General features: G+C 44.0%; 1 protein-coding gene across 4 annotated transcripts in view; it reads left to right on the forward strand.

Moving 5' to 3' along the window:
* Window positions 1-11,463, forward strand: part of kcnn4 (potassium intermediate/small conductance calcium-activated channel, subfamily N, member 4) — a 33,572-nt gene extending 22,109 nt beyond the window's left edge. For 3 of the 4 annotated variants that reach the window (XM_064300386.1, XM_064300410.1, XM_064300403.1), the window contains exons 6-9: window positions 88-209; window positions 3,250-3,319; window positions 6,106-6,272; window positions 6,662-11,463. In XM_064300386.1, the coding sequence (XP_064156456.1) occupies window positions 88-209; window positions 3,250-3,319; window positions 6,106-6,272; window positions 6,662-6,665 (363 nt within the window). In that variant the 3' untranslated portion in view covers window positions 6,666-11,463. The remainder of the gene's footprint in view (window positions 1-87; window positions 210-3,249; window positions 3,320-6,105; window positions 6,273-6,661) is intronic. The other variant, XM_064300395.1, reaches the window with a different exon arrangement.
* Window positions 11,464-12,175: the final 712 nt, after the last annotated feature.

Here is a 12,175-nt window from a genome sequence, read left to right on the forward strand (position 1 = left end):
ACTGTTGTGCATGCTGCACCGTGCGCATGCAAGGCCAGCAGGTCCAAGGCCGATTGGTTAATGCACGCTGCGCTGTCTGTGCTGCAGCTCCGTCATGCTGCGGCCAACGTGCTGAGGGAGTGCTGGCTCATGCACCGCGTCAACTGCAGGAAGCAGAGCCGCGGCGAGCACCGGCAACAGCAGAGGAGCCTGCTGGAGGCCATCCGCAAGTGAGTGCAGCGTGCTGTGAGTGTGTGTGTGTGTGTGTGTGAGAGAGAGTGTGTGTGTGTGTGTGAGAGAGAGTGTGTGTGTGTGTGTGTGTGTGTTTGTGAGTGTGTGTGTGTGTGAGCCTGTAAGAGTGTGTGTGTGTGTGTGTGTGTGGTTGTGTGTGTGTGTGTGTGTGTGTGTGAGAGTGTGTGTGTGTGTGTGAGTGTGTGTGTGAGAGAGAGTGTGAGAGTGTGTGTGTGCTGTGTGTGTGTGTTTGTGAGTGTGGTGTGTGCTGTGTGTGTGTGAGCATGTAAGAGAGTGTGTGTGTGTGTGAGTGTGTGTGCTGTGTGTGTGAGAGAGTGTGTGTGTGAGTGTGTGCTGTGTGTGTGTGAGAGTGTGTGTGTGTGTGTATGCTGTGTGTGTGTGTTTGTGAGTGTGTGTGTGTGCTGTGTGTCTGTGAGAGTGTGAGAGAGAGTGTGTGTGTGTGAGTGAGTGCGTGTGTGTGTGAGAGTGTGAGTGTGTGTGTGTGTGAGAGAGTGTGTGTGTGAGTGTGAGAGTGTGTGTGTGCTGTGTGTTTGTGAGTGTGTGTGTGTGTGTGAGAGTGTGTGTGTGTGAGAGAGTGTGTGTGCTGTGTGTGTGTGTTTGTGAGTGTGTGTGTGTGCTGTGTGTGTGTGAGAGTGCGTATGAGTGTGTGTGCTGTGTGTGTGTGTGTGTTTGTGCTGTGTGTGTGTGGTATGTGTGTGTGAGTGTGTGCATGTGAGTGTGTTAGTGTGTGAGTGTGTGTGTGAGTGTGAGAGAAAGCGTGTGTGCTGTGTGTGTGTGTGTGTGTGTGTGAGAGAGAGAGTGTGTGTGAGTGTGCTGTGTGTGTGAGAGAGTGTGTGTGTGTGAGAGAGAGAGAGTCTGTGCTGTGTGTGTGTGTGTGAGAGAGAGAGAGTGTGTGTGCTGTGTGTGTGTGAGAGTATGTGCGTGTGAGTGTGTGAGTTTGTTTGTGGAATATTACCCAATTCTGATAAATAGATGACCATGTAGCAATTTATGCACCAAAGTGACATGTGAGAAGGTAATAGGCCACGTGTGTGCATGCCATTGAATATAAGACAGAATGTACCTGTATTCAGGATTGTACAGAATACAATAAAATGTATCATCTTTCAAATTACAAAATACCTCCTAAATTAATGGGTTTATTAACTATAATCCTGGAGGTGTGGCTTGAATTCCAGGTGGCACTGAAGAATCAACCATGCAAAAAAGGCTCTGCCACCCATATACTCAGATACAGGGAAATACATATTTCAAGCATGAGTGAGTGCTGAAAGTTAAGTAAGCGCAACACTCACAGATAATTAAAATATGCATTTGCCTGTACCTGGGTATGTATGTTTTGTATCTGCTGATCTCTGGCTCACCTCAGGTTGGTTGCCCACTGCCCTCTCCTGCTTCTAAAGTGGTGTATTCACAGTACTGCCCACACTACCTGTGTGCCTACCACTCCCTGTGTTCAATGGCTGTGTTCCCAGGCATGCTTGTGAACCCACTGGCGAATCATGGAATATGGGAAAAATATTTTGCATATTTATGTTTTATTTTCTAAGGACTCTCACACCAATCAAATGAAACACTAGCACAGGCGTTAAATGTACTGGTCCCAAGCAAAGACACTAGGTAGACTCAGAGAATACTTACGGGGAGCCTCTGGGTGTGCTAGCTTTTGTTGTTACTTAGAACTAAACTGGTCATTCAGAGCAGCTGGTTACCCAGTTGCCCCACCGACTGGTTCCTTGGGTCTAAATTGGTTGCAAATTTTTCTGGTAAAAAAAAAAACGAAAACCAGCAGACCCTATGGCTCTCCAGAACTAGGACAGGGGACCCCTGCTCTAAAGGATGTTACTGAGATCAAAGAGGCAGAGTGCCCATCCGCAAGCCTGCTGTTACAGTCAGAACAACACTGCCAGTGTCTTAGTCCTGTCCTGTTTTTTATTTTCTCTTTATCCTAACTCGTCTATGGTTCTACTCCTAGCTAGTCCCCCATTCGTAAAGCAAGCCATAGCACAAAAGGTTTGATTTAACTGCACTATGTCCTTGTATGTAGTCTCTTGCATCTTATTTACTTATTTACAAATTAAATTAAATTATGCTACTGTAAAAAAAAAATTAAATAAAAGAAAAATTCAATGGGGGGTTCACACAGGGAAACCGTATAAGAATGAATACATGTACCATTATAAACCCACTGAGAGAGAAAGGGGGGGGGGGGACAGAGAGGGAGAGAGTGTTTTTGTATGGGGACAGGGTGTGGAGAGGTCATGCTCCTTTGGCACGGACTCCTTGACAGTTGTGAAAAATAGGAAGTGCAGATGTGTGAACGTGTGAATCGGAGCAGTAGAGCAAGGGCTCACAGCCGGCCGGGGACCTCTCGAAACGCTCAGCCCGCTCGCCTGCATCAGGGCGGAGGGATCTGGCTTCCTGTTGCACAGTTACCGGACCCTCTAAAAATATACTGAGGAAAGTCATCAGGGGGGAGACTATTCCAGCACCTTTTCCAGGAGAGCCTGACTCTGACTGTTCTGACTGTAAATCATAAAGGACTTCAAAAAAAACTTCTTACGTAACACCAGCACGGGTGCTAACTGTTATATATTAGCTCTTTGGCTTCAGCACCAGTGCTGGACTCTTGTAGACTTGCAGGTACTCTGGTAGGCTGGAGACTGTGCTGGAGCCCCCTTCACCCCTCTTTAATGCTTACTTCCTCCTTCTCATTTGGGGTTTGCTTTAGATTAAAAAAAAAAAAAAAAAACGAAATATAGACCTCACGTGCACACAACTTTAAATCCATAACATGGCTGGTAGCCATCATTGAATCGTTACGTATTTGGAAGATGCCCTTCCCCAGGAGAACGCAGTCGCAGTTCGGGGTGTGCACAATGACGAGGCGTGTCGCTGGCATCCCTCCCAGAAAGTTAATGAGAGCACGCGTTGCCACGCGCTCCCGCTCTTGCGCACGGCAGGGAGGGGTTCGGCGAGGGTGTGGCTCACGCGTCTCCGTCTCCTCCATTCCGACAGGTTTCGGCACCTGCGGCTGAACCAGAGGAAGCTTCGGGACTACGCCAGCGAAATGGTGGACCTGCCCAAAGTAAGCCAGCGCACCACCTGCCGTGCTTCGGGTTCGTCTTTATTTTACTGACGCGTCTCCACTCCCACCTACCCCTCTCTGGAGCACTCCTTTATTTTCATTTGCAAATTCTCATGCTACAAACTGACATGCTACAAAATGACAAGCGCATTGTCTAAATCTTGGCACCTAATAATCTCCCCTGTACAAGTTTCCACCCACTTTTTTTCCCTGGTCCTTCGCTGAACGTGAATAAAATTATTGGTCCAGTGTTGAGCTGAAGGGAAAGGGGTTGGAAGGATTATGTTTCTGAATATATCTTGTCTCCGTACTGTTCTTGATCGTGAATTAATTGCACCATGTCTGACAATTCACTGTGCTTTTAGAAAGTACTTACCCCTTCCTCACATTCTGTCCCATTACGGCTTAAAATTTGAATGCACTGAAACACCCCCCCCCCCCCTTCCTTCACCAACACAATCAATCCAACACATTTATGATGCACAAAAAAATTATCCAACAGCTTTTTAAAGAACAAAATACATTTTTCAATTACAAAGGTATTCAGTCGCCTGGAGTCCATACTATGTACATAGGTCTTTGACAGCATTCACAGCTCTTGAGTGTTCTCTGTTATGTTTGTGTGAACTTTGCGCATTTAGATTTTGGGATTTTTGCCCGTTCCTCCATGCAGACATGCTCCAACTCTGCCAGGCTTGATGGAGGGCTTCAGTGGACAGACATTTTCAGGCCATACCATATATTTTCAATGGCGTTTAAGTCTGGGCTTGGGACAGGCCAGTCCAGAATACTGACCTTCTTGTTTGAAAGACATTGCTTTGTATTTTTTTGCTGTGTGCCTTGGGCCATTGTCCTTTTGGAACATTAATCTTCCCCCTATATGCACATCCCTTGGGAACCGAAACTTGGTTCCCAAGACGTCTTGGGGTTCTCCTCAAGCATTCCCCTGTAACTGGTTCCATCCATCTTGCACTTGATGGCTCGTCTCCTGCTGAAACGCAAACCCACGCCATGCTTCATGGTATGGATTGTGCTACCTTGGTGATGGGCTGTGCTTGTGCCAAACATTGTACTTTGCTTTCGGGCCAAGGAGCCCTAGACTCGTTGGAGAACAGTATCTTCTTCCGAAAGGTCTCAGGGTCATTCAGGCTTTTGGAAAACTCCAGGGATAACTTAATGTTGGCTTTTTCTCTGCAGTGGCTTCCATCTAGCCATTTCACCAAAGAGACCAAATCTTTCATGTGCTGAAGAGATTGTTGATCTCTAGACATTTTTCCCAAGGAACTCAGGCAACTCAGCATCGTAGCCGGCCTCTGGGCCACTTCCCTGACAATTGCCCTTTTTGTCAGGTTCCTCAGGTTGGTAGTGTGGCCTGATCTTCGTAATGTCTAGGTGAAAAAAAAATGTGCCACATTTTTTTTTCTCAGGAAGTTTCAATGCTAATATTGCTAATATTTTCATAGCCTTCTGCTGTTTTGTGCCACCTAGCAACTTGATCTCAAAGTTCCATGGGCAGTTCCTCGGTCTTCATCAGGGTGTGGCTGGTCTCATCTGCTGTTTCAGTTGAGAGACCTCACAAAGATAGGGATATGAGTTCTGCAATCATGCTATTGGTGGATTCAAAATCAACATAGGTGGACCTTGCTAAGATATTTATTGTGATCTCAAGAAAGTGGAATACATGTACCCCAATTTCTTGTTAATACAAAAGGTGCGAGTACTGCAAATAGTATTTAGATATCTAAAGATTATATATACTAAATAATCTTTAGATATCTAAATACTTTATTTCATTTTGATGTTATGGAGAGTTAATCATACAGGAGCAGGAAAATTGCAGTCAAAAATATTTTCATTTGACTTTGTTGCAGATCTGTTGAAAAATTTCTGAGGGCACTGTATATCATACAACAGCAGGCAAAGCTTTTCAGCTTAGGAACAAATATCACTTAATTGAACTTTGTGTAATTATATTTGCTTATCAAACAAATGACTTGTTATTCCAAACATGACTCGTGTTAAACAATAGAGGTTTTGTATTATTTGTATTACTTGGCTTATACGCAGTTCAGTTCCTCTCTACTTTTCCGTGTGCATTTTACATTCAGGCAACATTCCTGATTGTTCAGTTAACTGCTGGATATAAACAACAAGAAAACCCAATCTAGGGTCGAAAACACCCAGTACTAAAGGTAAAATACCAAAACACGTTTTCTTTTTTCATCCCTGTACAGAATGACTCACTGCAAGAGAAAATATATTTTAAGCAGGCTTGCTGAGCGATGCATCCTGCGAAGGCGTTTGTTTTCCGTGCATCGGCGCATCCTATGATCTCGCATGAAATCCTGACCATGACTACGCTGACTTTAGCTGGCAGAGCTGCAGTATAACTTTGTCATAGCAACAGCCAGGCAAGGGGGTTTCAGGTCTGCTGGGCATAAGTTGCCATCCCGTAACAAAAGTGCGACTGATGAACTGGATGCCTGCTTCTATAGCTGAACGTAAAGTTTTCTTCTCCAATGGAATGACCGCGCGGCTCCGATGGATAAAAGCAGCATGAATCACGCCATGCATGGCCTTTTAAACTGACAGGCACCTCTGCATCAATGGGACAGGCCTTCAGATGCCACCGGACGTTCCAAATTTGGAGAAAAGGAAAAAATCCAGCCTTTGAATTTTCTTTGAGGAAAACCTAGGGAAAAAGCTAGATTGTAAAACATATATACAATAAATCGTGGCGAATGAGGCAGCCTTGCTCTTCCTAAAAGGCACATTTTTCTTTTCAGATGCAGATGATCATGTGTGACTTGAGTGCCAAGTGGAACAGCTCGTACCACGAGCTGGAGCAGCGCATCGTCTCCATGGAGCAGAAGCTGGACGAGCTGGGCCGCTGCCTGAACCACACCTCCGAAATCCTGGCTCAGGCCGTCCATCAGCACCGCGGGTACGAAAGGTAATGCCCCCACCCACACCGACCCAAATCGGTCCTGCTTTCCCCACGAGACACACAACCATCCGTCCATTATCTATACCCGCTTATCCTGAGCACGGTCGTAGGGGGTGCTGCAGCCTATCCCAGCGTGCAATGGGGTGAAAGGACACGCAACTGCTGAAACACAAACTCCGTTCACTGCATTGTTGGGATGCCATTGCTTATGGCTCTTTGTATACTTTCCCTCTTAATCATCCATGACTTAAAACCTAGACATCCGAAGCGTTACATGCCTTGTTCCTAGAATGACTGTAAATCAGGTGGTTGAACAGGTACAGCACGCTGTATGTATGGGGAAGTAGAGCACACAGTGACTAATAAATTATTTTTCTTTCTGTTTACCTCAACAGGTGACTGTTTGCCCACGAAAGCTGTCCAGAAACCGATTGGAAATCGAGATCTTCGTACAAACTGTCAATTCTTCTGCCTGAAAATGGTTCTTCTTATAGAACCAAAGACCACTTTGACTTCTTTAATGATAAAAGGCAGACAACTTCCCCAATGCCTGCTTTTTAACACAAAACCGAGGCCTGAGTAGACATGGACTGATGCATCATAAATGAGACATATCTGCAGAGATGAGAGAAATGTCCTTTCAGTGGAAAAGCCCTTTGATATGGACAAAGAATGATATCTGGTTTATTTACGCACATGTCAAAAATACGGCAATAATCATCTCTGTCAAGGACTTTGCTCATGCACACGTCTCATGGAAGCTGTTGTTGTTTAAAGGTTATCTGCAAGATGGCAGGATGTGTGCAAGGGAAGCAGTTCCCACAACATGAGTGACATTGACAGATGGAAAAGAACCCTCATTTGCAAGTTCAGCATGCCTTTCACCTTTTTGAGGTGAAGGATTGAGGCAAATTGGAACAAGTTGTCTACCATATTGCCTCTTAGTAATTGTCACGAATGCGAAAGTCTGTGCGTACCAGTAATGTAGTATACTTTTCCAAAACTTTCCTTTCTTTGTGATACAGTAGAACATCAGATTAACCTAATGTAAATAATGTCAGACTCTCCTCTTGGAGCCATAAACCCGTAACAAATTATTTTTGGCCCTGAAGCCAGCCACATATTCCAATGTGTGACATCCAGATATATGCTCGACTGGTTTACAGACGTGACATTTTGGATGTGACTGACATTCTTCTTTACACCTGTGACTGTAGGTACAAAAAGGGTCAGAGGAAAACAGGCAATGGTTATGATGGGAAAATGTGTGACTGCAACAAGGCAGCAGGGAAGGGCACACAGATGCTGAGGACGGGAATGTCAGCAGGTCACCATCGTCAGACACGTAGGCACAAACCAGTGTGTAACACTGTGTGCGCGACTGTGAAAGGTTCAACTTCTAACGAAAATGTTCATGGCCACGCCAACCCTGTGAGAGAGATCAGAGCGTGCTCAACAGGAAGACAACTTCTCGAAGGGTACAGCAGAAAACCCAGGACGCTGCCGTGACTGGCTGTACGCCACCACACAGTGAAACGGCCCCCAGGACCCTCCCAAACTGTTTTGACACAACCCAAAGAGCAGAGTGTTCTTAAGATGAGGAGAGGTAATATTTCTTTAGCAGTGCGCAGGTGGGCAGGTTCAGGGGTGCAGGTGTGACAGTAGGTGCAGTAGTGTGTATACAGGCCACGGGTAGATCGCTGTACTTTGTACAAAATGGCGCCCTCTCGTGTATTGAATGACAACGCAACACATTTGTGACCTGTGGTAGGACAACGCACACCTCACGGACTGGAAATGCAAGGCCCAACAAAAGGGGGAAAAATTCCAGCCCTTTAATTCATTTTCAGCAAGTTCTTTCATTCGAGAACTCAAAAACGTAAATTTAAAAAAAAGAAAGAAAAAACAATGTAAATAATTCGCACTCAATATCCGCACTGGGTTATCCGAACTGGGTATTACAAGAAAGCAGTAAAACTACTTAACGTCATTTTTTAAAAGTAGGCTACGTATTCATTCTAATTGATTTAATAAAATCGCGAGCTCCGTGGATGCGCGAAAATAGGCGCGTGTCTGTGTCGAGATGTGCAGCAGGTATGCAGCAGACAGCCTTACCTGCTGAGACTGATTTCCCAGAGAGAAATAAACACTTCTTTACTTTCACTGCGACGTCTAGCGCCAGCATCGCTAGCGGCAGACAGAGGCCACACGAGACACCCAATGTGTTAAGTGAAAAAAAAAGAAACCCTTGGTGTGTCACTTCCTTTCATTTGATTTGCGCTCGCGCTTCAGAAGCACCTCAGTGTTGTTCTGCGCGTGCTTTTTCTGCCTAATAAATAAACTGATCGTCAAGCTGTTCTTTGTTCAGCTCTCAAATTTGCTGCGTTTTGAATGTCGTAAATATTCATATATATATATATATATATATACACACACTCCCAGGTGGATGAGAAATTACTGGGAAACATTTAGGAAAAAATCTATTTTAAAAAGAGTGTGCTGTAATATCTATGGCATTCATTTTTCTCCCGTTAAAACAATGATCCATAACAGTTTTATCAATCAATATTGTCATTGGCAAATGTGCCTCATTGGAATATAGTATTTATATGACTTCACATCACTGTTACTTTATTACTCTGTACATCACTAAAATAAGTGTCTTCCCTGAGGGGCTGCTCCCAAACCACAGGCATATTGCACCATTATACTGTGAGGGACACACTTGTATTGAACGCAACTTCTTGTTCAACGTGTGTAACAATATCTGTGCGAGTGCAAGGCTTCCTTTACCCAAAATGTGTGTAACTAGCATGTGACGTGCAACACATATTTAATTCATTGAATATTGTGCATCCAAAGCAGAATTAAAGGACATGACTTAGCACGGGACCTTCTACGGGACTGTGACATCACTCAGACCTACCCCATTACACGCTAATGGTGAAGCCACTGCCCTTGCTCCCACCTGCCAGTTTGCTGTTTCACCTGGACTGTAGCGATAAATTAAACGCCCTTTTGTTTTAGTTGTCAGAGGCAACTGAACTCAAGCACGTGACCCAGTGCTGCCGCTTTGAAGATAAGCTGACCAAGTGGAAGATGCGTCCACCATGAACAGCTTTCAATCCCAGGATTCCCAAGAGAAAGTGGCAAGTGAACCAAAGGCTAGTGTGGACAAGGCCCTTCTCAAGAGTCTCTTGTTAAATGGTTGTGATACTCTGGGGCGGTGAGAAGCTAATAAAGTCATTATTTACAGGTTCAAATACCATGTACTCAGCCAGAGTCCAAACCATAGGTTAAAACTACTAAGACCACAGAAATGCAGCAAGCACTTGCAGTTCTCTTGCTGTTCCGTGGTCCAGGGGTTTAAATGCCTGTGAGGTAGACTGGAATTCACACCAGATGTCTTCTGACTGGGCTATAGAAGAAAACAAGGAAAACATGCGAGTTAACCTTAATCTCTCTTACTTGCGTGTAGGTCATCACAAATGCTTAAATGTGGAATTATCATTCCCACAAGTACACTTCGCAACACATTTCAGTTTGCCTGTGGAGCGACACCGCTCTCTTGTGGAAGCATGCAACACTGATCGGGCCACCTTTACAGAAAAGGACAATTCCTCTTTCGGTGGGAGTTCCTTTTTGGCTGGACCGCAACAGCCCGGGGGCCAGCCCTACAAACGCGAATGTCTGTGACTGAGTGACTGAGTGAGTGACTGAGTGAAGAAGTTACACCATTGGTTGGACAGATCACGTGTGTCATGACACCCAAATAAACAACAGCGCAAGTAGGCTACAGCATTTTCTCCTCGGCTCAGGCAGAGTGACAAACAAGGCTAGGATTACGCTACCGGAGAACAAGAAAAAAGATAGATTTAACTATAACATTGTTAGATTTTACAGTTTAAATAAACATTCGCAATGTATTCTCAATTGATGTTCATGGCCAACTAATTCTTATTAATATTAATAATATATTGTGAAATAATGTTCCATCTAACGTTAGGTTATGTAAACAGATTTGCAACTATATATGAAATAGGCAAAATATCGCTAACAACCAGTACCTAGTTATGTAGGAAAAAATGTCCTTGTTATCGTCCAGTGGTTAGTTTTTCAGTACTTTCGCGATTTTTGTCAGTGCCAGCAAACAAATCAGAGGTGGCCCAGCGCTAGCTTTTGGTTGCTAAGGGGACCTGTATCGACCACCCCATATAAATCAATGGAACTTGACATCAATTTGCTAGCATACTGTATAAGTGTCCTGTCTTGCGTATTTGAGGTTAATATGAGAAAGGGTGGTCGCTATCGGCACGTCCAGGAATCCGTACATATTCACTGTTGTAACCCAAGTCGCAGGACGCAAAATAGCCTTTAGGAAAGCAGTTTGCAATTATGACGCTACGTCTGCGCCATTGGGTTTAGAGGTTCGTGATGAGATAATTCCGAGCGTGTTGCTTGTCTTAAAGTTGATATAGTAAATAAGGCTGTATTAATATAACTAAATGTATATATATGAAGTTGGTTTTTCACATTTAGACAGTGTATTATGTGTATTTTTACAGGACTTACATTTTAATAGGTAATGATGTCCAGTTCTCTCTAATAAATTACGAAGTAAATACACTAGCGGTTCAGGTGGTCGATACACGTCCCGCCCCTCGGGTGGTCGATAATGCGCTCTCGCTCTAACGTTATTTAGCTAGAGAGGGAAAGTTCTTAGCTATGCCCCGAAGTTTTGAAGGGAAAGAAATGCCTTCTACTTATGTCTAAAATATGTAACGTTAGTGGTGGCTACTACAATATTTTAATGTTCTTACTGGTTGTGTGATCAACTCAACTATTTGATGTGAAAGAATTATCTAACGTTACTCATTCTCAAATTTAACCTTATTAGACAAGTACACATGCAGGAGTAGTGGAGGCGAGTGGAGCAGGACAACAGAGTGAAGCAGGAGAGAGGGCAGAAAGAGATGAGTGGAGAGGAGAGTGGAGGAGGACAGGAGAGAGGAGAGAAAATGAAGACTAAGCACAGGCTATCAGGCTGAGACCCTAAATGGGTAGACAAGACAAGGTTCCACCCATGGATCTCAGCCAGGCTGCAAACTTTGCCACTGAGTATGCAGTGCCCTCTGTAAGTAGTGGGTCAAAGAGGCATTATGTATGAAAAAATAGATAATAAATATGTTCTAATGTTTGTTTTGCAGTCGTGTCATTTTATTTCATATTTTTAAATGACCTATTGATATTCACTCCGATGCAGGCGGCACGTGCGCACCACCCAGGTACAACAAAACACTTTCCCCCGCTGCTGAAAAAAATCCTAGAGGAAACACTGTTAGGTCCAGCCATATACTAGGTTTTAACCTGGTCTTGTTAAAGTACTGCTCCTGAAGTATGAAAATGCAACATAGTTTACAAATCCTTATTTAACTTAAGCCCTCCAAATTTGCAGGTTCCTGAGACAGGGACTAGAATAATATAAAGTACAAGCCTTACACTCATCAAAGATGACAGCCTGTTTGAATACTCCTACCATTATGGATAAAATATTTAGGTTGGACTCAAAGGTCAGCTTTCAGTTATCTCGTTCCCTTACTGGATACTCTTTTGGCTTTCAATCCAATTCAATTTAAAGTGTTCCAGAATATTCCGGTTGAAATATGGTCTACGACATCTGGCATACTTTCCCAACACTATGTCCACCTGTATCAGGCCCTTCTCCGGGCCACGCCATTTGGTAAGCTATTTTCAAAAAATTGCATCAGCAGAATTTCTTTTTTTTTCACAAACTGGACTTCGATCAAGAATGTTACATTTTGTAGATATGCACAGTGGCCACTGTAAAAAATATATATAATACCCTTTTTAACTGGTCATGTCTCTGTTTTACTGATCGTGTTCACTTT

This window comes from Anguilla rostrata, chromosome 1, assembly GCF_018555375.3.
Source record: "Anguilla rostrata isolate EN2019 chromosome 1, ASM1855537v3, whole genome shotgun sequence".
Taxonomy (NCBI): Eukaryota; Metazoa; Chordata; class Actinopteri; order Anguilliformes; family Anguillidae; genus Anguilla; species Anguilla rostrata.